Raw genomic sequence first — 25,654 nt, forward strand, 5'->3', positions numbered from 1 at the left:
CCAAACAGGGATTAGGCAGGGACTGGGCACTCTGGGAGGGCTTCCTGTAGGTGGAGGACCTTAAAGGACAAGAGGATTGGGGTGGGTGGGGGAGGGCAAACTCTTCTCGGGCTAAGACCTCTGCCCTACAGAGCAGGACTCAAGTGCTGCTTGTCTGCTGAAGGGAATGTAGGGTGAGGTTATCCCCGCCGAGAAGAAGGGCCAGTCCATTCAGCTCTTCTCCACTGCTCGGGGCCCCACTAGGGTCAGAGAGCAGGGGAAGAACGGGAGACATGGCCACAGGTCCCAACTGGGCCTTCAGAGAGGAGCAGTGAGTGAGCCCCAGACAGGGCTCTGAGCCCCATGGCAGCCGCCCCTCCTCACACCCCACGGATCCACGGGTGTCCAAAGATTTGCACCCAAACAGGTACTCTCATCCACCACATAACCATAGATGTCACAAGCCTGTGTGTCATTTCTCAAGACACATTGTTTATTCCGTGGGAGAAAGGGCTCAAGGCCAGCAGCCCCCTGGGGCGGGGGAGGGCGGGAGAGAGCAGGAGAGGATGTGGGAGAGGGATGCAGCTCTCGGTGGCCCATCTGCAGCCACATGGGGGTGGGCCAGGGCCCTTCCCGGGCTCTACAGGAAGCTGGGCTGTTCCGAGTCCATTTGCAGGTTCCAGACAAGTCTCTGCCTTCCGCATCCTGAATAGGGGATGGATCCCCGCATAGCACCCCCAGAAGGCTGGGTCCAGTCTAGCCCCAGAGAACTCCCTGCTCCAAATCACTGCCCTGTGGCCCTTCCGCTCCAGTCCCTTTGGCAAGAGATGGGGACCAAGGGCTGGAGGGGCAGGCGGACCTGGTGGGCCCGCTTTGGAGGCGGACAGGGGGTCCAGGGTAAAGGGGATGGGCTGGGAGCCGGGCGGCTCTGAAGCAGTCAGTGAGGGCCCTGCGGGCTATGCCCAGGGGCGTGGGGAGGGCCGGCCTCTCACTCCTGGCCTGGGTGTTCACCCACCGACCACTTCACCTCTCCTGTCCGCAGCGTCACTATATCCTCGTAAGTGGCTGTCTGGTCAATGTCCAGGCCCTGGGGACACGGAGCGGAGCTCAGGCCTTGGCCACCCGCTGACCGCACACAGATGGTGCCTCTGACCGCTCCCCCCCGCCCCCCACGGCCGCCCCGGGAGCTGCGGGCTCCGCCCCACTCCTTACCTCATAGGTGTGATCTTCCTCCATCCCCGCTTTGCTGTCATCCTGGCAGGTGAGGGACGGAGAGCAGAGCGTTAGCTTCCCCCACCCCATCCACTGCTGAGCCAGGCTGGGCAGGGCCGGGGAAGTTGGTCCGGGGTGAAGGGTCAGGGGTCAGGGGTCAGGGGTCAGGGGTGAGGCACACTCTATGAGAACAGCTGATGAATAAAGGAGTGATTGAATGGGTAAATTGATGGGCAGGCTCTGGGGCTGGGGAGACGGAGACCCTGCCCGTGTCTGGCCTGCCCCGTGGCTGCTTCCCCGGCCCCCAGGGTCACCTTGTCCAGCAGCAGGAAGATGGGCACGACGATGAAGAGGATGATGAGCAGGGTCTGGATCATGATGATGCCATCTTTCAGCGTGTTCCGCCGCTTCAGCTGCGCCACGGTGCTGAACCCTGGGGGGAGGTGGTGCGGGGGCGGTGAGGCTGGGGCCCCCGCTTCGGGCCTGCGCCCCTCAGGACCCGCTTCTCAGCGGCTCTCCCAGGTGCTCGAGGGCCACAGTCACCGCCACACTGTGGCCCCCCTACTGATCCGGGCTGGGGTGGGGTGGGTGTGGATGGTTCCACAAGCACGCCCGCTCTCCTCCCTGGCTGGGGGGCGGGCCCCGCACGCACCCATGACCCGAAGCTCGGTGCCACAGCCGCGCTCTTTCCTCGGGGACCAGTTCAAGCACTTCTGCTCGCAGAAATAGATGCCGTTGTCCTGAAACTGGATGTCCTGGATGATGAGCGTGGCCTCAGAGGCGTTCTGGGTCTGGAGGATGCGGCCCTTTTCGGGGAGAAATATCTGGGCCTCCGAGTCCGTCTCCTGCTTCTGGAGCCAGCTCACATTGCCCATGCCCAGCATCTCCAGGTGGCACTTGATTTCCACCATGGAGCCCCGTTTCTTGGCCACGAAACGTGGGTACTGCCAGATCCGGGAACAAACGCTTCCTGTAGGCGCCAAGGCTGGGATTAAAATCCTGCTCCTGTCTTCCTGAGCGTCAGCCCGCACTCATGCCCTCAGCCGTGGGCCCCCCTCCTGGGCAGCACTGACCCCTGGCTCAGCCCCCTGGTCTGTCCTTGCTTCTCGGGGTGTGGGTCAGACATGAGGCAGAGGTGTGGGAGAGCCAGAGCCACGTGAGAAGCCACAGGCCAAGCCGCCAGACCCCGCCCCTTCCTGATGGCCCACCCTTCCCGCCTGATTTTCCTGTTTTTTTTTTTTTTTTTTTTTTTGCGTTACGCGGGCCTCTCACTGTTGTGGCCTCTCCCGTTGCGGAGCACAGGCTCCGGACGCGCAGGCTCAGCAGCCATGGCTCACGGGCCCAGCTGCTCCGTGGCATGTGGGATCCTCCCGGACCGGGGCACGAACCCGTGTCCCCTGCATCGGCAGGCGGACTCTCAACCACTGCACCACCAGGGAAGCCCTGATTTTCCTTTTTAAGGGCCTGGAACCTTCTCATTCCTTTCCATGCCCATTATAGTAGCCCAATGCTGGCCTCACCCTATGAGGCCAGAAGGCCCATAGCACAGACTCCTGCCTGGCCTGGTGCTCTCACCTCTCCCTGCCCTGGGCTACCCACACCAGCCCGAAATCCTCTGGGGCACCCTGCAAATCCTTAGCCTGGCAGTCGAGGCCTCCCACATCAACCCCCTGGCTGTCTCTCCTCTGTCACCTCCCTCCCCGCTTCTGTGTGGACCTGCTCCTCTTTTTATTCCTAAGCCTTCTTTCTCAGTTTGCCACGATATCCCCGCCCACCTGCTCCAAGAAGCCTCCCTGCCGCCGGGTTCCCAGTCAGCGGTGCCCTAGGAAGCCCTGCGACCTGTTGGGACCCCTGAGGTTACGGTCTCCTGCCGGGGCTAAGCCCAACTCCCCAGCCAGGGAGAATGGGCCTGAGTCCTCAGTGGGGTTCCCTCTGGCCCCCACGCCAACACTGGGCTTGGCGCTGCCCCGTTGGCTGGGACTGGAGCACTGACGTATAATGAGGATGACACAGCTGGGGGACTGGGGATTGGAGGGACTTCAGAGGCAGGTCTTACGGAGGGAGACGGACCCTAAGGAGGTCTGCGGATGGAAGTCCTGGGTGGGTAGACCCAGGGGGCACAAGGGCCCAAGGGCGACCATGAGACAGCCCACAGGACAGTGACTGGCTTCGGACACAGACATACTTGTCCCCAGAAGGGGCGGGGGAAGTTGCTGACCTTTGGGTTCCGGGTAGAGCTCCACTGTTTTGGCCTCCAGCACCGTCTCACCTGCTGGGTGGGAGGGAGTGGGCGGGGCGGTCACTGGACTTGGCTGCCCCACCCCTGCATTCCCAGACCCACTTCTTCCCCGCCCAGGACAGCAGCATCAAGACCCCTCAGCTCTCCCCCAGCCCTGCTCTGGAGAGACTAGAGTGGGGTGGAGTCACCAGAAGATCTGACTCCCGGCCCCCCCTCTGCCCTTGACCTTGAGCCAGGTGTGGATGGAGGGCTCCACCGCCTTCCAGACCAGGGCACCCCTTCTGGAACATGCCTGTGCCAGGTCCGCTTGGGGGCAGCTCTCCACTGCCCCCCACCACCACCACGCAGTGCCCTCCACGGCCTGGGGGTGAACCACACTCCTCTTTCTCTCTCCTGGGCCTGGCTCTTCTGCCGTCAGAGCCACCAACCCCTCAGGCCCCACTCAGCCTGACACCCTCCGGGCGGGAGAGGGGCCGGGGCCGCGGAGCCCTGAGCCATCAGCATGGTTGACACGGCAGCCCCGGTCCCCAGGGCTGTTAGAGGGAGACGGGGTGGGGGGGGGGCAGAAAAGTGTGAGAGACAGAGGAGGAGGAGGAGCGGGAAGGAGACGGAAGCAGCGGGGACGGCGGGACCAGCGGGCCCCTGGGCTCGGCCGTACCTGAGAAGAGCAGCAGAAGCAGCACGCAGTCGCTGAACCCGGGACGCAGCGCCGGCCCCGCCATGCTCACCCCTCGTCTCCTGCCCCGGCCCGAGGCAGCGGAGGCTCCCGCGGGAAAACCGAAACTGCCCGGGCTGCAGCCCGTCTCCTCGCCGCCTCTCCCCCACCAGGCCCCTTCCTGCCATGCAAATTGGGACCCAGGGGAGGCAGCAGCTCTCCGGGGACCCTGGGGGAGGGCGGGCTCTTTTGTCAGCTGTGCTGCTAAGGCTCAAGGGTCACCCCAGCTCGGGCACTGGGCACTACAGCGGGGTCCGTGGTGGACGCCCCGGGTGGCAGCGGCCTCTGAGCCCCCACCCCATCCGCGTGCTCTGGGGCCCCCAGCCTCCCACCTCACACTTAGCTGAATACACATGGGTCCTGTGGATGAGTGCGAGTGCGGCCTCTCCACCCTGGACCAGCCTACACCCTGTGGGAAGAGGGGCACCCAGGAAGGATGGGGCAGGGGTGCTGGCGGGCAGCTATGGGCCCAGAGCATAGCCTCTTGGCTGGAGTGCAGGTGGCCATGTTGGGGGTTGATGGAGATTTGACCCTGGGGAGGAAAGGAAGCACAGGGGTTCTTGAGCAAGAACAGGCCAAGAGTGGCAGCCGCTTGGGAGATTTGGTCCAGGACCTGGCGAGAGGGCCCCTCCCTCACTTGGTGGGGGAGAGTTTGCTGGGAGCTGCCAAAGAAGGTGGACTTAGGTGTTGACAGCTTAGAGAAAACCCACCACTCAGCAATCAGGGGACTCTCAGGGCACTGAAGTGTTATCCACAGCTCCAGGGGTCTTGGGCAGAGGACAGGAGGCTAGTATGGGGGAGTCTTCAGGTTCTGAAACAAAAAGGATCTCTGGCTTTGTCTTGCCAGTCAGCAGAGTGGTGGATGGAACCATAAATCTAGGAGCTTGTCTAAGCTCAACTTTGTGCCCCTGCCCCTGGATCAGATACAACCCTCATCCCTTGGGGGCTTGGGGCGGGGGAGGTGCCCTTGTGCAGTGCACAACCTGCACAGCTGCACATGGCAGGCTTGCATCCCTCAGCCCCACAGCTGAGCCCACTCTTGAGTTTTATGTTTTATGGAAGCTTCTTTACTCTCTCTTGGCCCCTCACTCTCTCTCTTCTTCCAACTACCAGGAGGGGAAGGAAGATGCAAATCCTGTGTCCTCTGCCTACATATTCTCCTTACCACTCGCCAGTTTTCAAACAGCCTGTGCTGCTGGCAGGTCTGTTTGGGTTCAGGGAGACATGGACCCGCCTCCTAGGCCAGGGTTGGTGGTGAGGAAGACAGAGGTCTGGGTGCTGCCCCTTCAGTCCTGAGCATAAGCCTCACCTGGGATGGTAGGGTCCACCCCCACCCCCCGCCGAAGAGTACGGGTCAGGACGGGAGCTGTGGAAAGCGGGGACAGGAGGGTTAAGGGTCCATCCAAGGAACAGCTCGTTCCTGGCAGTCCCAGATGTTCTTGTTGTTTCCAGATGTTCCAAATGAAAAAAAAAAAAAACACATTTCTCTGAAAAGGTGTCAGATGTTCAGTTCACAGAACAAACAGCCCAGGAATATAAACATCACCTGAGGTCAGCTTGGGGACCATGGGCCCCTGGTGGGGGAGGTTGGAGACTCCCCCAGAGGAATGGGGGAAAATCCAGGGGTCTCTTCCTTTAGCAAAGTACCTCCTGGTGATGGAAGCCTTGGTTAGCTTTGGGGCTAGCGTCCCCCAAAGTTGGGAGGAAGACAGAGAAGGCTTGGGATACACACGTGTGTGTGTGTGTGTGTGTGTGTGTGTGTGTGTGTGTATGCATGTAGCTGCTGACATGGGTGTGCTGCCGGGCTGTGTGGTGTAGGGCTGCTCAGGAGCTGGTCCTGCGGCCCAGGGTGACTCTAGGGGGCGTGGAGGTTGGGGGCGCAGTAAGTGTCCTCCACACACACACACATTTGCGTCTCCCGTGGGCAGAGATGCAGATGTGTCCTTTGGACTTCATTCCCATTCATGCCAGTAGGGGGTGGGGGCAATGGGGGCCCCGCCGTCTGCAGGATTATTTGTCACAGTTGGGGCCATGCTGTTCCCTCCCCAGTGACAACAGTACTGAGCCCTGTCCGGGGCTTGTGACGCCTTTTCTTTCCTGGAACAGGAGGCCTCGTAAGCCCACTCCTACCTCTGCCCCCGGCTGCCCTGGGCTGTGCACCCCGACATCAGGCAGCCCTCACCCCACCTTTCCAGGAAGGCAGCATCAAAATAAGAGATGGGGGTGTAGGGAGAAGGGACACGGAGCTTGGGGGTTTGGGGAACAAGAGGGCAGGGACCCCCAGTAACCCTGGGAGGCTGGTGGGAGAGGGCAGAACCTCAGTTTGGAAAAGAGGGCTCTGACCTCTGCCCCTCCCCCCAGCCCCCGCTTACTGACTCTACTTGGCTTGTTGTTACCAGGGGAGACCTGCAGGCTCAGAAGGATTCCGGTGTGACTCCTGACCCTGCAGGAGACCAGGAAGCCGCCTCAAGTCACCTGGGGCTTCTCAACGAAGGGTGGTCGTGCCCCACTCCGAGAGCATTGGGAAATGCTCCAGGGCCATTGCCAAGGTCAAATGACCGGCGGACACCTCTGGCACTCATGGGCCTGGGGGCAGTGAAGACCCTGCAGTGGGAGGGGCGCCTCTCACAAAGCAGAATTTCCTTGTCTCACATGTCAGCTGCACCCCTGTTAAGCAACACCCGTTCTTAACCTCTCAGAGACCAGGTTTCCTCATTTGGGTGAAACAGAAATAATTTTAATCATATCTTCTTCGTAGGGCGGGTCGTGAGCCTTGAAGGAACTCAGGTTCACCCTCAGGCAGGTGGTGCGTAGGACTGATAACTGGGGCAGGGTCTTGATTCTGAAATAGGAACTTCTGTTATCTATGTTTTTCACCCAGGATTTTGCCTTTTTTCTTTTACCATTCAAGGCTCAGGGTAAGGGTGGGTCAGGGCACCCCCAAGCTCTCCTGTCCTTGGGGCCAGAGAGGGACCCAGGTGAGGTTTGGAGAACTTTCATGTGAGAACGAGCCCCTCCCCCACCTCTGGGAGGGAGCCCTGCAGGGATGCCGGACCCCTCCCCTGCAGGCAAAGACAGCCACACAGTGGGAAGGGGCTCAAGGTCATGGCTGAGGGATGTCGGGGTGGCCTGGGGGTTCCCCTCCCCAGCCCCCAAGGGTGCCATGTAACCTCAGGACCCAGGAAAAGGGGATACAGAAATCCTGAAAGGGACTAATAATACTTACTAGTTTGGAGGGATACAGTCTTGCCTGTCAGAAAACAAAATTAAATCTAAAATTATATTTCACCCACTGGGGTTGTAGCCTGAGCTCACTACGTAACATTAGTCTTTGTCATAGGTCCATGGGACCCTGGGTTTTCTGGGGTCAGGGGTCAGAGGCAGCATCCTGGGGGAATTGTACCTCTGGGGAGAGGGAGGGGCCACACCGTGTACCCATAGGCACCTTAGGGCCTCGGAGGGGCAGAGAGGTTACGGGGGCTTCTGGAGAGGAGGGGCTGGGGACATGGGTCCCAACGCCCATTCCCTGGGTGCTGTCGTGGGCAGGGAAATGCAGCGTGGTGCTGCCTGTTAGAGGAGTGAAGGGAGCAGGGCACGACTCCTGACCTCATCTGGCCTCTTGGACTCCAGCTGTGAGGCTGGAGTCCCAGTCTCCTCTGGAGGGGGCAGGAGACATCCCAACGACAGAGCCAGAGGAGGGAGCTGGGGCCCTCCTTATCCTGCCTTCCCCGATGCCTGGCAGCTCTCCACGTCTTCCCCACTTGGCTCAATCCCCACCAGCCCTACGTGCTGCCCTCAGCTCCCGTCGATGCCCGCAAGCAGAAGCACAGAAGCAGAAAGCCCACAGTCGAGGCACCGGGGAGGTTTATTATAAGAACTGTACAAAGGAGCCTGTCTACTGGCCTGGCTTGGGCCTGTTCCCACCCGGACAAGGTGCAATGGGTGTGGGTCTGCGGGGGAGGAGGCCGCAGGCGGGAGGAGGCCTGGACCCTGCTCAGCCACGCTGGCTCTGCAATCTGCACACGGTCCCGCGGGGAGTCCAGTCCAGCAGGGGCTGCGGCTCTTGGGGCCTCACTAGTCAGAGCCCCAGCGAGGAGGGAAAGGCAGTGGGCGGAGTGCTGGTCAGAGAGGAGGCGGACCCCTACAGGATGAACTTCTGAAGAAAGAGCCAGAACTGCTGCAGGAAGAGATGGAAGGGGCGGGGGCCTCGTTCCAGAGAGGACCCAGGCGGGGCCGGGGAGCAGGGCTGGGCAGCGGGTGTGAGGAAGAGAAGTGGAGGAAGGCAGAAGGGTGGACTCACGGGGGTGAGAGAGGGGGACGCCCAGGCAGGGCAGTGAGGAGGCCAGCGAGTGCGGCAGACAGAAAGGAAGGCTCCGGCCTCTGGGCGAGCACACACGCAAACACACACACACACACACACACACACACACACACACACACACACACACACACAGAGGTTGTTTTGGAGGTTTTGCTGCTTCCTGAGTTTTAATCAAACTGTTCACGAGAAACAAGAAGAAAAAGAAGAGGAACTAAGGGCAACGGGCGACTCGATGTGCAAACCTTACCACCTGTGTTCACACTCACATACACACAGCACAGGGACACTTACACAGACAGGCCTACAGAGAAGACACACATACACACACACACACACACACCAGCCAGACACTGCGGGCACACTGACACACATGTACACAAATATACCCATACACACATGCCTGTGCAGGCTCTCAGGGACACGGTGGTTTACACACACACACACACACACAGAGCTACACACATAGGTGTAACGCTGGCACACAGGCACACACACACCGGTGAGTAAATCCAGTGACCCCTAAGCCGGCGTCTCACCCCCTCCTCCGAGCTCAGCCTCTGTCTGTTCTCGGGAGCCGGCGGAGGACTGGCACCGCCATGCCCAAGCCAGCGGTGCCAGCAGAAGTGGCGCCTGGCTTTCCGGGTGGGTGGCAGGAAGTTGCAAGGTTGGGTCTGAGCCAGGTGAGCAGTGCCTGCCCCAGTGTGGAAATCTCGAACACGGGCTCAGCTAGAACATTCTTAGGATCACTTTGAGGAGGGGAAAAGGATGAGGAGGGAGGAAGAGATGGGTGTGGTGGAGGATGAGGAGGAGACCTCTGGGGTTGGTGAGGCTGCCAGGAGCCCCAGTGGTGCTGATGCAGGAGGGAGGGAAGAGAACCTTCTTCCTGAGCACCAGGGTCCCCAACACCCCCCGCGATCTGGGCGCTCTGGCCAAGAAAGCCCCCAGTGCAGCGCTATGGCGGTGGGATCCGACCCGTGCTACCCACCCGTGCTTTCTAGAAAAAGACGATTCCCAAGTGGAATCCTCCCTTCTGCTCTTCTCCCAGGGGCCAGCCAGGGAGCCGGGGGCCTGGGCAATGGACAAATCCGGAAAGGGGGTCAGGGGTCACACCAGCCCAATGAGTCAGGATCCAGGGGCCCATCAGGTTTGTGGAGCCATTTCTGGACCAGTGATGCTTCCCTTTTCCAGAGAATTCCTAAGCTGGCAGGGGTGATGCTGCACCCAGAGCCAGGGGAGGGCTGGCAGGCCCTGGGGTCAGGCGTCTGCTCTCACTGAAGTTAAGACTTCCTTGTCCTGGAGGAAGCTGTGGGGGGGGGGGGGGCCTGAGCCACTTCCTGGGGAGAGGTCAGTGGCCCTTAAGACTCTGGTGGCAGGAGGGCAGCCAATCCTTCCATCACAGGCCGGCTCCCCGCCAAGTGGGGGGCAGAGATTCTGATGTTCCGACCTCCCCCCGGGGCCATGAGGAGGGCAACAGGGCCCCCGAGGAGGTGAGAGCAACTTGAAGGTAAAGTCATGGAGGCAGCAGCCTCGGGCTCAGAGTGGAGACTTCAGGTACAATTCCCGTTTTCCACGGCCTGGGTGACAGCCCAGCACGGCCAAACCCTGTCCCCGACAGGGAGCTGGATCAGTCCCAGATGCAAAGCTCTCGCTCCCTCGGGGGCAGGCACCGCGGGGGAGCTGTGGGGCTGTGCCACCTCACTGCCGCCTGCTAGACAAGAGACTCTTTGACCCCTGGGCGCACCGCCTGCCCCGGGGCTGGGGTGGGAGGGAGCGCTGTGCCTGCGGGTCTGATGGACAGGAGCCCCATGGCAGGTGTGGGGTCCCATGTTGAGCCCCTCCCCTCCCCCTTGCTCTGCGCACCGCTGTTCCCGTTCTCAGGGCCATACATCTTGCTCATGGTGTCAGCAATCAGCCCCTCCTTCTCGGGGGCTGTGTCCCCGCTGCTGTCCTGACTGTGGCGGTACATGTAGGAAGCCTGCTTCACGGAGCGCTGCAGCAGGTGCCGGCGGTAGGCCCTCTGGATCTTGATGGCGCACACTTCCTCGTGCTTCCTCTTGAGGGTGGTTGTGATGGGCTCGTAGGAGACCTTGGATGGGTTGGCGGCCATGAACTTCTCCTCCATGGTCTCCTTGAGGGCATCCATCTCCCCAGAGTCTCCCAGGACCTCTTTGGTCAGGGCAAAGAGGATGTCCAGGCAGTGGATCTTGTCCCCGGGCACCATGGGCAGGTCCAGTGTGATGAGCTTGATCTTGTTGGGCTTGGCGACCTTCAGCGGCTCCTGCAGGGTGTCCACGAAGTCGGAGAGGCGGCTGTAGTCGATGAACTGCGTGGCGTCGGGGTCAAACTTCTCCCACGTCTCGTAGAACATCTCGAAGTCATCCTCCCCGAGAGGCTCACTGCTCTCCTCCGTGGCCACGTTGAAGTTCTCCAGGATGATGGCGATGTACATGTTGACCACGATGAGGAAGGAGATGATGATGTAGCTGCAGAAGAAGCAGATGCCGATGGAGGGGCTGCCGCAGTCACCCCTGACGCTGGTGCCCGGGTTCTCCAGCATGGGGTCACAGTCGGGGGGCCCGCTGTTGAGGATGGGGTTGAGAAGCCCGTCCCAGCCGGCTGACGTGGTGATCTCAAAGAGGCAGATGATGCTGTTTCCGAAGGTCTCAAAGTTAAACATGTCGTCGATGCCCGACTCCTTCTTGACGTAAGCGAAGTTGGACATGCCGAAGATGGAGTAAATGAACATGACCAGGAAGAGGAGGAGGCCGATGTTGAAGAGGGCGGGCAGCGACATCATGAGAGCAAAGAGCAGCGTCCTGATGCCCTTGGCCCCTCGGATCAGCCGTAGGACGCGCCCGATCCGCGCCAGGCGGATGACACGGAACAGCGTGGGTGACACGAAGTATTTCTGGATCAGGTCAGAGAGTGCGAGGCCTGCAGGGAGGAAGCGGTGAGGACTGCTGCCCTCAGGGTGGGCGGCTGGGTCGGGGAGCAGGGGGCATGCGCGGCTCAAGGGGGCCCAGCCCGCTGGGCTCTTCCCCAAAAAGGAGCAGTAGAAGCTCACCGCTCAGAGCGCAGCCCGAACGGCCTGACCCATTACGCTCTCCCAGGGGTCTTGGGGCCTGGGCTCCATCTTTGCCCTGACACAGCTGCGTGGAGGTGGGATGTGTCAAAGCGAATGGTGGTAGGCCTATATCGCTAAGGCTGTTTGCAGGTGCCGTGGATGAGAGGGCGGGGGAGGACAGCTCTGGGTGTGTGACTTCAGGCATGTCACCTAATCGGTTTGTGACTCAGTTTCCTCGCCTGTAAACTGGAGGTGACGACAGTACCAGCCTGAGGACATTTGTTAGGAACAATCAGTGAGCTAATGCCTGTGAAGTGCATAGCACAGTGTCAGGCAAATAGTATACGATTGATAAACGAGAGCTAGTTACTATCACAATTACACACAGCTCTCCCGTGTGTAAGGATACTGGAACCATCTTCTTATGGGTTTTCCCGAAGCACGTGAGTGTGCATCCACTGGACAAGTAAATGTTTCTCAGGTGCGGTCACGCGTGTGAAGGCGACAGGTTGCCTGGGAGCCCACCGTACGTGCTTTTGCGCATTAAGTGTAGGCACCAGGTACACACGCATGTGTGTACGTGTGAGTGTGAGTGTGAGCACGGCAGGTGCGTGAGCAGGTGTGTGTGTGGACACGAGGACGGGAGCACCGGGCCTTCCTGAATGACTCAGCCCAGCCTGGCCCTGCTCACCCACGATGGACAGGATGACAACCACGAAGTCGAAGATGTTCCAGCCGACGGTGAAGTAGTACTGGCGCAGGGCCGACATCTTGAGCAGGCACTCGCCCGTGAAGATGATGATGAAGGCCATGTTGACGGTGTAGAGGATGTCCACCTTGAGCTGGCTCTGGTCATCCGTCTCCACCATCATGGTGACCATGTTGAGGCAGATGAGGATCATGATCGTGATGTCGAACGCCTGCTTCATCACCAAGTCGTACACCATGCCCTGGATCTTGTTCTGTAGCAGGGATGGGAGTGCGGGGGTGCACGCGGAGGGTGTGGGGGGCAGTGGTCAGGGCAGGACGTGGACCGGCAGAAGATGCAGGAGAACAGGACAGCATGACGGAGAGAGAGAGAGAGAGAGAGAGAGAGAGAGAGAGAGAGAGAGAGAGAGGGGAGGTGTCAGGTCCTGTGGTGGAGTCGGCCAGGGCAGGGGCGGCGAGACCCGTCAGAACAGGCCAATCCGTGGGGTCCGCGGACATCCTTCCTCACTCTGGGACCTTTCCTCCTGTCAGGGTCCCCCAGCAGCCCCTCAACCTTCTCCTGAAGTCATTGCTCACTGGGGGGCTGTCTGGACATCCTCTTCCTCCCCGTTCCAGGGGCCCTTGCCCCAGAGGCCCCCAGCTGAAGAGCTGACTGGGCACTGAGGAGCTGTGCGGGGCCAGGCGAAGGGTCAACCAATGACCGGAGTTTATCAGGCAGCTGCTGCTTGTGTGTAAAGCGTCTGTACACTTACAGAGAGGCGCCCCTCCCGGCAGGTGGACCCAGCCTCCCGCCAGGGACACAGCCTGGTGGGCAGAGCACAGGCTGCATTTTGCCCCCTGCCCCCCGGGGCCCCCCGAGGCAGGAGCCTCGTACAGGCTGCAGGGGGAGGGGCCCAGAAGGCTGGTACCTGGGGCCGGGGAATGGGCTTCTGAGGCTTCTTGGAGCCAAGCTTCTTCATGGCGTTATAGTATTTCTTCTGTTCCTCCGTCATGAAGAGGTCTTTCCCTCCAAAGTATAGTGGGATGGGGCCCGTAAGGTTGCGGTGGGGGGTGTCCCCTTCTCACTTCCCAGCACCTCCTCCTTCTCACCTTCTCAGGCACCTCCCATAAAGCCACCCGCACCCCAGCAGGGGGGCCGGTGGGACCTGCCTGGAGCGGCCAGAGATGGGGGTCGAGGGAGGCAGGGGAAGGGGTCTCAGGGGTCCAGAGGAGGGAGGGGGAGGGGGCTGGGTGACCGACAGAGGCAAGGGGCTAGTGCAGCCTCACTGCCCGCTTTGGGCCACCTTCCATCAACGTCTCGTTGGGTCCTCAGAATGAGCCGGCACGGCAGGCGGCGCGAACCTCATTCTGTACATAAGGAAACCGAGGTTCGAGGTGGCCACATCGCACTTGTCCAGGGCCGCCTGGCGGGATGTGAACCCAGCCTTGCTGAATCATGCCGCCAGCCAGCGAGAGCACAGCAGCCGCAGAGGCAGCATTTGTGAACATATGAAGGAAAGAGCGGACGAAGGGTGGGAGTGGGGAGGCCGGGGAGGGGAGGGCCCGGGGGAGGTCGGGCTGGATACTTATCTTCTTCTTCTGCTGGTTGAAGTTGTCGATGATGACGCCAATGAAGAGGTTGAGGGTGAAGAAGGAGCCGAAGATGATGAAGATGACGAAATAGAGGTACATGTAGATGTTCACCTCGTACTGGGGCTGTTCCTCCTTCTGCAGGGGCCGCGGGATGCGATGGGGTGGGCTGGGGGCACATGCTGCCTGCTCCCTGCTCCCCACCTCACTGGGGGCCCATCCACCCCCCAGGCTGTGGGGTCTCGGGGGCTCCTGAGGAGGCAGCATGGGGTGGGGATGGATCTGAATCCTCTCCCCTGGCTCACACACCAGCCACATCTCGGGGACCCCCACTCACCTCCCGGGAGTCCACGGCTGCATACATGATGTCCATCCAGCCCTTGAAGGTGGCCTGGGAGAGTGTGGCTGGGTGTGAGAGGAGGCGGCTGCCCCCTGCTTCCATCATCCTTGAGTTTCCCTCCCTGCCCCCACCTGGTCCTCCCCAGAGGCTGCCTGCCCCGAGCTCCCCTGGAGAGGCGTCAAATAGAGACTGGAGAGGTACAGACACGACCTCTGGGTCCCACAGCCCTGGAAGCAGGGCGGGCGGCCCCCTAACAAGGAGCGGCGGGGCGCTCAGGTACAACGAGGATGCGGGGGCACCTCCGTCCCAGCCTTGGGCAGGGGCAGCGGGTCACACTCACCACCTGCAAGAGGGAGAGGTAGCCCAGGCCCACATTGTCGTAGTTGACCTTGACGTTGAGCCAGCGGACCTGGCCCGTGTGCATCAGGCTCTCGCACTCGGACCTGTTGTTGACCTCAGAGATGTCGAACCGCTCGGAGGTGGTGGTGTTCATGCAGTAGTAGAACTTGCCGGCAAACAGGTTGACGCCCATGATGCTGAAGATGAGCCAGAAGATGAGGCAGACGAGGAGCACATTCATGATGGAGGGGATGGCTCCCAGGAGGGCATTCACCACCACCTGGGGGCCAAGGAGGGGGTCACTTCCAGATCCTCTCCCAGGCAGGAGGGGACACCCAGTCTCCTCTGGGAGGGGGTTCCCACCCACAGTAACCAGGGGACCAGGCAGGGTTGGGCCTTGTTGCTCAGGGAAGGCTTCCTGGAGGAGGGCCCATCTGAGCCAGGCCTGGGGGAGAAGTCAGCTGGGCTTTACTTGGGGCTGGGGGGATGGTAAGCAAGGAGTAGAGGTAGTGGGCTGCAGGCCTGGTGGCTGAAGAGGGCTCTCCGCTTGGCTGGAGCCATCAGCCCAGAGTGGAGGCTGGGCTTCTCTGGAAGCAGCCCGGCCACGGGTCACCAGGCAGGAGACAAACACTCTTTCCTTGGCCCCCATAGGAAACTCAGTCCCCGTGACCTGTTCCCCTGCTCATCTGCTCACAGGATTAGAGACACAGACCCAGAAAAGAAGCCAACAGAGTCTCTGAAGCAGCAGGACCCTTGGGGTTAGGCTCCTGTGCCCTGCCAGCGGTGGCCACCCAGGCCAACCTCTTTATTTCGGGCTGAACTGAATCTGAGAATTATCTGTTTTCAAGGAGAAGCCGTTCCATGACCTCCAGACAAAGTGGGTGGCACAAGCCCGGTGATGCCCAGGGGAGCTCTACTCCTGGCTGGGGCACCAACCGGCTGCCAGGTCCCTTTCCCCTGGTGGGGAGGGGTCCCGGCTCCAGGGGTGGGAGGGCCCAGTGCTGGCTGGCCTCTTGCATGACCAGGAGGGAGCCACCAGGCTGAGTGCACTGCTGACCTGCAACCAGCTGCTTCACGGAAGTTCGTGCCTCCAGCGTGGGTCTTGCTCCTAACAGACACGCCCCCACCCCCACCCCCTCGCCTGGGGAAGTCCCACTGGTCTTGCCCAAACCGTGTATTTACCTGTCACTTCCGCCCTCAAGGGCCTGAGGGAAGGGTGGGCAGGCTTGGAGTCCTGGGGGGCCCCAGTCTGAGGCTGGGGAGGGACACCTATAAACCCACAGACCTGCTCTCCTTCCTCTCCTCCTGCCTCGGTGCCCTCAGGCCCCTCCTGGGAGCTGCCGCAGCCTCTGCTGCCCCCAGTGGTGGAAGAGATGAGCGAAGGAGGGGGCTGAGGGCGGGAATGGGCACTTGGGCTGGTGTGGGAGGATGCCTGGGGACCTCCACACCTGGACCCCTGGTGGTGGCCGGAGTACAGACACCCCCAGCCCCCTTCCAAGCTGTGGCTGCTCCCCCAGTCCTTAGCCCTACTCCGCCTCGGCACCTACCCTCATGCCCTCGAATCTAGACAGTGCCCTCAGGGGACGCAGAGCCCTGAGCGTCCGCAGGGATTTGATGGGTCCCAGCTCCGAGTAGCCCAGCCAGTTGGCCACCAGGCTGATGATGGAGACCTGTAATGGGAGGGGAGGGTGGTGAGGGAGAGCAGGGCCTCAGCCACAAGGACCGCCTGGGATGTGGCGGTGGGCCGGGGGTGGGGCCGACTCACATCCACGATGAGGAAGTCGAGCCAGCACCAGGCGTTGGTAAAGTACACCTTGAAGCCATAGGCCACCCACTTGAGCAGCATCTCCATGATGAAGATGTAGGTGAAGAGCTTGTCGGCGTATTCCAGGATGGTCCGGATGACTCGCCGCTGCTCGATGTGGATGTCCTCGAAGGCCTGGGGGCAGCAGCAGGGCGGGGTGGTCGGGCCGGAGGAGGCCGGGGCAGCAGCCACGACGTCCCTCACCTGCCTGAAGCTGCCGGTTCCCAGGGGTCTGGCACCGGGGCCAGGCGGGGGCAGACTTCCCGTGCCCATAATGCGGGTGAGCCAGTGAGTTCCCGGTGGGGAGAAGCCCCTCGGCTCCCCTTCCCCAGGCCTAATAATAGTAACCCTCACTGGTCTGTCACGGGGGCTCACCTTGACACATCCCGCCCTCCCAACCCCCGATTCCCAAGGCCTTCCCCACCAGCTAAGGATGCACACGGATTCAGAGCCCATCTGTCTCTCTAAGAAAATTAACACAGTCTACAACATGTCCTGGAAGCACTGCTGAGTTCTTTAGGATTCTCTGGGTTCGGGGCTGCCCAGGCCTGGCCCCTGCCTCTGCCCAGTGCCCAGTCCCCAGGGCAGCGCCTACCAAGGCTCCACTGCTCAGTAGGATCATGAAGACAATGAAGGTCTCAAACCAGTTGTGCTCAACGATCGTGAAGCAGGCCCTGCGGAGGGTCCACCACATCTTCCCTCGGCCCCGGGAGACGTCCACATAGAGGCAGGGAAAGCGCTGCACACAGGCTGGGGAGGGAGGGCGGCAGGGGAACCGGTCACGGGCCTGGGGGCCACTTTAGGAGGCACAGTCCCGCCACCTTCCCAGGATCCGCCCCCCTCCCCCACCCCACACACAACCGCATGCAGAGGCATTCCAGAGCACAGGGGTGCAGGCAGCCAGCACAGGTTCTACAGCCGTCCGGCTGTCCCCATCCTCCCCCACCTCGCCCAGGCAGCCTTCACTGCCACAGTCCAGGCCCCCCGGGCAAAAATGTTCCTGAAGGGCAAGGCAGGCCTCCCTCTGGCAGACGAAGCCGAGGAGGAGGACAGTCTTGGAGCAGCCACTGCTGAGCGCCTGCTCCGTGCGGTGCGGGCCACCCTCAGGGCTCTGTGGGGATTCTGCACAGCAGCCCTCGGGCTGATGCTCCTGTCACCTACCGCCCGACCCTGCAGGGATCAGAGGCTCAGGGGCTGGGAGGCATCCCCAGCCCTGACACCCCTGCCCGGCATTCTGTTCTCCTGGGGTGCCGCAGGGCAGGGCAGGAGAGCACCAGGGGAAGAAGGTCCTGCGTGCTTCTGGTGATGCGTGTGTCCCCGAGACGTCCCCACGGGGGCAATGGGCTGGGGCTGGGGCTGTTGCAGGCCTCGGGCCCCTTACAGGGTCTGCCGGGCTGGGGGAGGCACCCAGGAGAGGTGGGGTCACACACGCGGGCCGGCCCTCACCCTCGGTGAAGCACTCCTCGGGCTGCTCCCCCTCAGGGCTCTCCTCGGCCTGTTCCTCGGGGTCCTCCTCGGGGGGCTTGTAGTCGGCAGTGCTGCAGACGGAGGAGTTCCCGTCGAGGGGCTGCAGCGGCTTCTGCAGAGGCCACAGGGTCACGTGACCCCGGGCCCTCCCACAAGGTGGGGCGGGGGAGGTCAAGATGGGAGACCAGAAGGGAGGAGGGAAAGAGAGGGTGTGGCAGGCTCATTCATTCATTCATTCATTCATTCAGCCCTGCATTATGCAGCCACCACTGGGGCCTATGCAGGAGAACCACAGACCTTGGTCCTGCCCTTGGAGTGGGACAGGAACGAGGCCTGGGGAAGGAAGGGGATCAGGATGGAGCAAAGTCCGAGCCTTCCTATCCTCAGAGTCTGTTTGGCTGAGAAATCCAAAAAGGATGGAAATTTTTCTGCAGCCAAAGCTCCAGCCTGGGGCCAAGCGAACCTAACGGGAGTGGGTCCGGGTAGGACGGCTGGTGCTCCAGCCTGGCCAGGCCTCTCCCACCTCCTCCCGGTGCTGCATCTAGGCCGGCCTCCTGCCCCCAGCCTCCACTCCTCAAGGGGCCCCCTTCATGGCTGGGGGTGAGACCCCTGAAGAGGAAGATGGAGAGGGTAGCCTGGAGGGGCAGGGGGCGGCTGTCAGAACAGTGGCCAGAAAACCAGGGAGGGCCTTGTGCCCAGTCGACAGCAAGGGAAACCGAGGCACCGGGCGTTAGGTTGGGCACAGCACCCATGGAGCCACTTGCCCTGCCCATGCACCGCAACTCCCACAGCCCCCCGGGAGCCGTACTTGTTCCCCCGTGAGAGTCCCCAGAGCCTCGGCCCCGGCTGCTGTCCAGCCCTCCTCCACCGGCACTCCTCATACCGAAGTTAGTGCCCCATTTCCCTGGGTATTTATAGCTTGGCAGGCGCTTGGCTCCCTGGTAAGTCAGTATGCCACGTATTTGGGGGGAACAAGGAGTCAAGAGCTTTCAGGGCAAAGTTTATTCAGGCTCTGGTGCCAGTGGGGCCCTCGCCGATAGGGTGGGCACGGGCAGGGGGCCCCCCGCCCTAGCCTATGTGCTAGTCCTTCCCCTGCCGGAGCTGGAGGGTGGGCAAGGGGGCTCAGCCTGAGCTTCTGGGGGCGACCACCAGGGCCTCCCCCACCCTCGCAGGGGAGGGGAACCTCAACCCAGCAGCAGGCCCCCTGCATGGGGGAAGGGGGGGTAGCGGCTCCAGCTCCCAGCTCTCTGTCCCCTTGAACCCAACCCTTCTGGGCCCCCGACCCCTCTCCTCAGCCCAGACCTGGCACTTTGGCCCACACTCGGAGGTTGGGACCAGCCCTCCAGGTGGGGTCTAAACAGAAACAGATGATAATGGCAAGGACTTGGCAGGAGCTTCAAACCCAGAGGGGGTTTAACAGAGGCCTCTTGGACTCCAGCCCTGGAGCTAGGGTGCCTCAGGTGAGAACATGCTGTCTCCGAGCGCCACCTGCTGGGGAGAGGGGACCTAGGTGGAGTTGTGGGGCAGGGGTGAAGGGAGAGGCCTAGGGTATTAGGACCGGCAGGGCATGCCACAATAATTGTATTAATAGTAATAACAGTCACCATTCACAGAAAGCTGACTGTGCTCTGCACACAGCATCTCATCTAATGCTCACAGTAATACCACAAGGTAGGTACCATTACCCCATTTTAAAGATGGAGAAACTGAGGCTGGGAGAAAATTTGTGCCATGTTCAAGGTCACACAAAAATGTAGAGTCATGTCTGTCTGACTCCCGACCCCTCGATCCAGGCTCTGCGACAGGCTCACCTTGCCATCTTCAGGCTCCGAGAAAGTGTCCGTTTCCTCCTCTGTGGGCATCTCCAGGTCAGACTCCTCGGAGGCGATGGGCACGTGGATGGTCAGGTAGGGGTTGTTGATGAAGTTGAGGTGGTCCAGCTCAATGCTGGGGGGAGGGCCGTCAGCCAGGCCCATGTGGTTCAGGATATGATTGTCCTTCTTGAGGTCCCTGTTTTCATCCTCCTCGGGCGGTAGCCCCTTCTTCTCGTCTTCGGAGACACTTTCCCCAGCCTCGCCGGCCTCCCCAGCCTCCCCAGTCCCCCCGAGGCTGAGCATGATAAGCTTGGGGCTCAGGATCTTGCCGTGCAGCAGCCCCACGAGGAAGGCTTTGGCGAAGCCGACGCCCCACTTGATGCGCGCGATGGCGATCTGCAGGTTGTTCATCTCGCCGTCCTCGTCCGAGGCCGCCAGGCTGTCGGCGCTGAAGGAGCTGAGCAGCAGGGCCAGGAAGAGGTTCAGGACCTGGGAAGCAGGGGGTGGGGGGAGCCTGAGCTCAGCCTCTAGGCCCCTGAGGGTGCCACCTTCAGCCAGCACGAGGGGCCTCGGGTCTCCAGATCAGACCCGCCTCATGGTGGGCTGCTAAGAGGACGTCACCTAACGGAACCCTCACAACTGCTTGTGAAGGGTGAGGAGTGCTACCGTCACGCCCACTTTACAGACAGGGAAGCTGAGTCTTACGCACATGATAGGACTCTGCTGACCAAGGCAGAGTCAGGGTTCGGGGAGGCCCACTGGGTGACAGGGACTCTTTCTATGACTCTGTCCTCCACCTCCACTGCCGGGGGATGTGGAACAAAAAACAGGACTCATGTCTCCAAGCTTCCAGGACTTATTGGGAGCCTGAATCTTTTGAGCCTTCTTCTCTTGTCTGGTAAATGGGACTCTTAATAGACCCTGTGCTCCTGATACCCAGATGCATGTCCCCTGTTGCTGTAGAAGGGGCATCTCACCTACCACCGTTCACACCCTTTTCTTCCTTTGGGGTTCCCTGCTCCACCTGGTTCTCTTCTCTTAGCCCCGCTGAAAGGGACTTAAGAGGCTACTGGTCTACCCCCGTCAACTTTATTTTCCAGTGGACAGACATTTACTGAGCCCCTCCCATTGTGTGTAGAAGCAAGTGGCCTCAGTTTGCCCTCAGCCTAGAGACAGACATTTGATCAGACAAATACAATGCAGTGGGTATGCACAAAGCAGACTGGGGTGCACGGATTTTGAAACCATGCTGCTTGACTTTGAACCCCAGTTTACTAGCCATGTGTCCTGAGGTAAGTCCTATCACTGCTCTGTGCCTCAGTTTCCTCATCTGTACAATGGCAATGATTCCAATACCTACCTCCTCACGTTGTTGTGAGGATTAAAAGGTCAATACAAGTAGAGCATACAGTAGGCACTCAAAACTTGCTGGCTGTTATGTGTGCGATAATAGAAGACTCTACAAGGTACAGGGAGGAGTGTGGTTAACTCTGAGGCCAGCTCGGCACTTTATGACTGAGGAAACTGAGTCCCAGAGAGGTAGAGTGACTTGCCTGAGGACAAACAGCACAGAACTAGAACCCAGGTTTCCAATCATTGTACAACTTCAAAGGACATCATTTATCTAGACTACAATGTGAATGGCTACCCCAGAGGCTACACAATGCACTGGCCCTGACTTCCACCAGCTTACTCCCACCCCAGGGCAGTGAGGAGGAAGGTACAGCCTGGCTGGGGTGGGGGTCCTGTCCCCTGTCAGCCAGAGGCAGGTATTACTCTGGGGGGGTCTCAGGGTGGGGCTGTATGAGTGGACATGAGGAAGTAGGGCCAATTGTAGTACGCCATTTTCTACAGGACTTGAGTATCCTCAGATTCTGGAATATGCAGGGTGTCCTAGAACTGATCCCCTGAGATACCAAGGGAGGACCGTAATGTGAATCTCCCATCCTTGGCCATCTTCTCCATGCATCTCACTGTCTGGCCTTCACCAGTGTCCTCCAAAGTCTTTTTGTCATTGTCTTAACAATCGTGTTGACATTTTATATATATATATATATATATATATATATATATATATATATATATATATATATATATATATAGGGACTTCCCTGGTGGCGCAGTGGTTAAGAATCCGCCTGTCAATGCAGGGGACACGGGTTCGAGCCCTGGCCTGGGAAGATCCCACATGCCGTGGAGCAACTAAGCCCGTGCGCCACAACTGCTGAGCCTGCGCTCTACGGCCCGCGCTCCACAACTACAGAAGCCGGTGCACCTAGAGTCCGTGCTCCACAACAAGAGAAGCCACTGCAATGAGAAGCCCATGCACCGCAATGAAGAGTAGCTCCCGCTCACTGCAACCAGAGAAAGCCTGCACACAGCAACCAAGACCCAACGCGGCCAAAAATAAAAATAAAAAATAAATAGAAATTTTTTTAAAATGTGGTCTTAAAAAATATATATATATATATATGTATATAGTATATTGTATATCTTCTCTCTGGGAGAATGTGCTGGGGGCATTCGTCCCCACTGCCATGCCTTCTAGCTACTTTTCTGCCTTTGCCCCCCACCAAAATTTACTGGTTTTTCTTTCCCTCTCTGGCGGGAGGTGTCCAGTTGCCAGAAACACATCTGAGATGGGAATTAGCTGCTCTCTGGGTCAGCAGGGTTTGCACACGGCTCCTGCCTGGGACAGAAATAGCTGCCTCAGGCAAGGCATGGGGGGTGGGTTGGAGGCAAGGGGGCTGACAGCAAGTCCCCCTGGGGGGCTCTGAGGGGCGGGTTCCCTATGCCCTGGTCATTTCCTCTTCTTCACAGTAGCCCCGAGGTAGTGCCTGAGTGCCATGCACGCAGGGGACCTGGGTCCCCACACACCCTGGAGGCGTGCCCCCGTGCCCTCCGGCAGACACGTGCTTCCATGAGGCCTGGGAGGGTAGTGGGCAGGGACGGTACCCAAGGAGCTGGCAGTGCCGCCCCCCTTGGTCACTCGGCTTCCTTTGAGCAAAGTGGGAGAGCCACAGAGCTGGGCCGGAGAAGGGCATCAGGGCGGGTAGGCGTGTGTGTTTGTGTGTGTGTGCAGGCGTGTGCATGTGTGTGTGATGGGAGGGTGCGGGTGGCGCACACACACGGAGGCAGTGCAGTGCAGTGGTTCCAGACTCTGGGGCAAGACTGCTTGGGTTCAAATCCTGCACAGGTTACTAATCAACCTCCCTGAGGCTTTGCTCGATAAAACAGCACGGCCCTCATAGGGGGCGGTGAGCATTAAGAGATCAATACCAGGCAAGTGCTCAGACTGCTGAATAAACATGAGTAGAGGTCAGCTATCATCGCTGGTACTGCTGATGCTAACTTCATCATTGGTACCATTGCTGCTGGTATTGACGCTATTGCTACTGGAATTACACAGACCCAGGTTCTAGTCCAGGCTCCGTTTCACGCTAGCTGTGTGGTTCTGGGCTGTGCCTCCTGGAAGCACGGAGCCAACATTACCTGCCACACAGGGTCGTCAAGAGCATTAGGGATAATACACGTAAAGCCCCTGGCACAGGAACCGGCATGTGGCAGAGCCCAACACCAGGAGTGTGATGCTGGTTGGTGAAGGGTACTGAATCCGCCACTGCTCCCCCGACGCCTGTAACGTTTGGACTGCCCTGGCCTCTTGGGCCAAGTGCTTTGCTAAGCACTTGGACATGTGTCATGTAATCCTTACGACCACCCAGTGGAGTAGGGACCACTCCCATCATCCCCATTTTCCAGATGAGAAAAACTGAGGCCAGAGAGAAATAACTTGCTCAAGGTTTCCCAGTCATCAAGTGACAAAGCAGAGGCCTGAAATGTTTTTGAGTTTACATACACACAGACAGAAAAGCCCCACAGACCCTTTTAGTCACCTCCAGGCCCTTAAACTTGCCCTCACAAACTTATACTCAGAGCCTGCTCCCACATACCCATCCCAAATCCTGCCCCAAACTTCTGCTGGGACATCTGCCCTCACTCTCCATTTTCCCTCACTCTCCCCACTCCCTAAGACCCCCCTCCCAGGAGCAACCAGCCTGGGTTCTGCTGTCTGGCTGTCCCTGGGGGCTTGGGACCCCCTCCCACGGTCACCTCCTCAGTCAAGGTGACATCCCCCACCTCCAGTCCACCCCTGCCCCCAGCCGGAGCTCAGCCATATCTGAGGAGCGCTGACCCAGCAGCTCAAGGATTCCACGGGCCTTTGCGGAACATGGGGACGTGCGTCTTCCCACCCCGTTGCCCGGGGCAGCGCTGGCCACCACAGGGGGCAGCTGGGCCCAGCTCTCCTGGCAGGAGTGACCCCCACCCCGAGAAGGGGAGGAGCAGAGTCAGCAGGGTGAGGAGAGATGCCTCCACCGGCCCCGGCCACAGAAATCCTGCTCAGCTGGACCACGGCCTCACACCCCGTTTCTCATGGGCCCCTGCACCTCCTTCCCTGCGCCAGCCCCGCATACAGAAAGTGGCAGGCTGGATGCAGCCCATGCCATCTCCAGGTCCTCCCAACGCCCCTGGCCTAATTCCTGGGAACAGAGGGTGAGAGGGTAGGAGGACAAAAGGGCCAGGAGTTCCTGGTACCAACCCCACACTGTGCCTTCTTCGGTCACAGACAATCCTCGCGGCCACCCCGAGGGGCCTACCATTTTTCTTCCACGCCAAGTTAGAGAACTCAGCCAGCCAGAGAGCAGTGATTCGTTCAAGGTCACATAGACAGCGGAGGAGCCGGGACTGCAACATGGGTCAGTCTGACTCCAGTTATCATGTTGCTTTACCCAAAACACTAGGTCTCAACAGTACTACTCGCGGTGTGGTCCCTGTACCAGCGGCAGTGACATCACCCAGAGCTCATTAGAAATGCTGGTTCCTGGGCCACGGCTCAGAGCTGCTGCATCTGACTCTGGGGCATGGGGCCAGGAATCTAGGTTTTGAGAAACTCCCAGGTGATTCTTAAGCAGGTTAAAATTTGAGAGCCACTGAGTTAAACCATACAAAACTGCCATTTGGGGTTGGGGTTAGGTAGAAAACAAGCATCGGCGGTTTCACACAGTATAACCTCATGGGAAAAGGGCCCTTCAACGACAGCCTAATTTAAAGGAAATAAAGGCATGGACACATGTTGCACACTTGGATGTCCTGGGCGAGGGTGGGGGAGCCACCCGGCCGACCTCACTCACCACCAGGTTGCCGATGACCATGACCATGAGGAAGACGGTGAGGCACATGGCCTGGCCGGCCACCTCCATGCAGTCCCACATGGTCTCGATCCACTCCCCGCACAGGATGCGGAAGATGATGAGGAAGGAGTGGAAGAAGTCGTGCATGTGCCAGCGGGGCAGGGTGCAGTCCGCGGCGATCTTGCACACGCACTCCTTGTAGCTCTTGCCGAAGAGCTGCATGCCCACCACGGCGAAGATGAACACGATGATGGCCAGCACCAGCGTCAGGTTGCCCAGGGCCCCCACCGAGTTGCCGATGATCTTGATGAGCATGTTCAACGTCGGCCACGACTTGGCCAGCTTGAAGACCCGCAGCTGCCGGGCAGGGGGAGGGCAGGGGCCGGTGAGGCCCGGGGACCCCTGGCCCAGCCCCAAGAGAGCCCCATCCTTATAGGAGAAAGAGTAGTTCCCTGACCAGGGATTGAACCCAGGCCCTCTGCAGCGAGAGTGTAGAGTCCTAACCGCTGGACCACCAGGGAATTCCCAGAAAGAACTCTTTTAAACAGCTCAACTCCCACCCACTGAGGGATGCAAGGCCTCAGTTTACCTCTCTGTTAAATGGGAATGCTCACATCCTACCACCTAATCCTCTTCGAGTGATCGAAAGAAAGAGTCCTGGGCTTCCCTGGTGGCGCAGTGGTTGGGGGTCCGCCTGCCGATGCAGGGGACGCGGGTTCGTGCCCCGGTCCGGGAGGATCCCACATGCTGCGGAGCGGCTGGGCCCGTGAGCCATGGCCGCTGAGCCTGCGCGTCTGGAGCCTATGCTCCGCAGCGGGAGAGGCCACAACACTGAGAGGCCCGCGTACCGCAAAAAAAAAAAAAAAAAAAAAAAAAAAAGAAAGAGTCCTTATC

At 60.0% G+C, this 25,654-nt stretch overlaps 2 protein-coding genes across 3 annotated transcripts in view; both read right to left on the reverse strand.

Annotated features, from left to right (window-relative positions):
* Positions 1–451: 451 nt before the first annotated feature.
* Positions 452–4,519, reverse strand: CD79B (CD79b molecule). 2 transcript variants are annotated; one of them, XM_059047016.2, is made up of 6 exons: positions 4,089–4,519; positions 3,410–3,460; positions 1,844–2,161; positions 1,506–1,624; positions 1,192–1,233; positions 452–1,066 (listed from the first exon to the last, which is right to left on the reverse strand). In XM_059047016.2, the coding sequence occupies exons 1-6, from the start codon at positions 4,150–4,152 to the stop codon at positions 968–970; spliced, it is 693 nt and encodes a 230-aa protein (XP_058902999.1). In that variant the 5' UTR covers positions 4,153–4,519; the 3' UTR covers positions 452–967. The 2 variants fall into 2 exon arrangements, with proteins under 2 accessions (XP_058902999.1, XP_058902997.1); XM_059047014.2 differs by having other exon boundaries at positions 3,410–3,463; positions 4,089–4,261.
* A 3,473-nt stretch (positions 4,520–7,992) lies between these two features.
* The window catches only part of SCN4A (sodium voltage-gated channel alpha subunit 4), a 46,418-nt gene continuing 28,756 nt past the window's right edge, over positions 7,993–25,654 (reverse strand). Inside the window, exons 14-25 of the mRNA XM_059046885.2 lie at positions 24,761–25,117; positions 19,569–20,060; positions 17,737–17,869; positions 16,886–17,040; positions 16,252–16,425; positions 16,034–16,156; positions 14,488–14,766; positions 14,145–14,198; positions 13,808–13,945; positions 13,147–13,251; positions 12,222–12,492; positions 7,993–11,400 (exon numbers count right to left, since the gene is read on the reverse strand). Of these exons, the coding sequence (XP_058902868.1) occupies positions 10,175–11,400; positions 12,222–12,492; positions 13,147–13,251; positions 13,808–13,945; positions 14,145–14,198; positions 14,488–14,766; positions 16,034–16,156; positions 16,252–16,425; positions 16,886–17,040; positions 17,737–17,869; positions 19,569–20,060; positions 24,761–25,117 (3,507 nt within the window). The 3' untranslated portion in view covers positions 7,993–10,174. The remainder of the gene's footprint in view (positions 11,401–12,221; positions 12,493–13,146; positions 13,252–13,807; positions 13,946–14,144; positions 14,199–14,487; positions 14,767–16,033; positions 16,157–16,251; positions 16,426–16,885; positions 17,041–17,736; positions 17,870–19,568; positions 20,061–24,760; positions 25,118–25,654) is intronic.

Source organism: Kogia breviceps, chromosome 19 (assembly GCF_026419965.1).
Source record: "Kogia breviceps isolate mKogBre1 chromosome 19, mKogBre1 haplotype 1, whole genome shotgun sequence".
In the NCBI taxonomy this organism is placed as follows: domain Eukaryota; kingdom Metazoa; phylum Chordata; class Mammalia; order Artiodactyla; family Physeteridae; genus Kogia; species Kogia breviceps.

Excerpts from the sequence above, each read along its gene's own strand:
- CD79B (XM_059047014.2), bottom strand. The coding sequence starts at position 4,152 with ATGGCGGGGCCGGCGCTGCGTCCCGGGTTCAGCGACTGCGTGCTGCTT. Across the intron at positions 3,464-4,088 it reads GCTTCTGCTGCTCTTCTCAG|CAGGTGAGACGGTGCTGGAG; the intron begins GTACGGCCGAGC and ends CCTCCCACCCAG. Across the intron at positions 1,625-1,843 it reads CACCGAGCTTCGGGTCATGG|GGTTCAGCACCGTGGCGCAG; the intron begins GTGCGTGCGGGG and ends ACCTCCCCCCAG.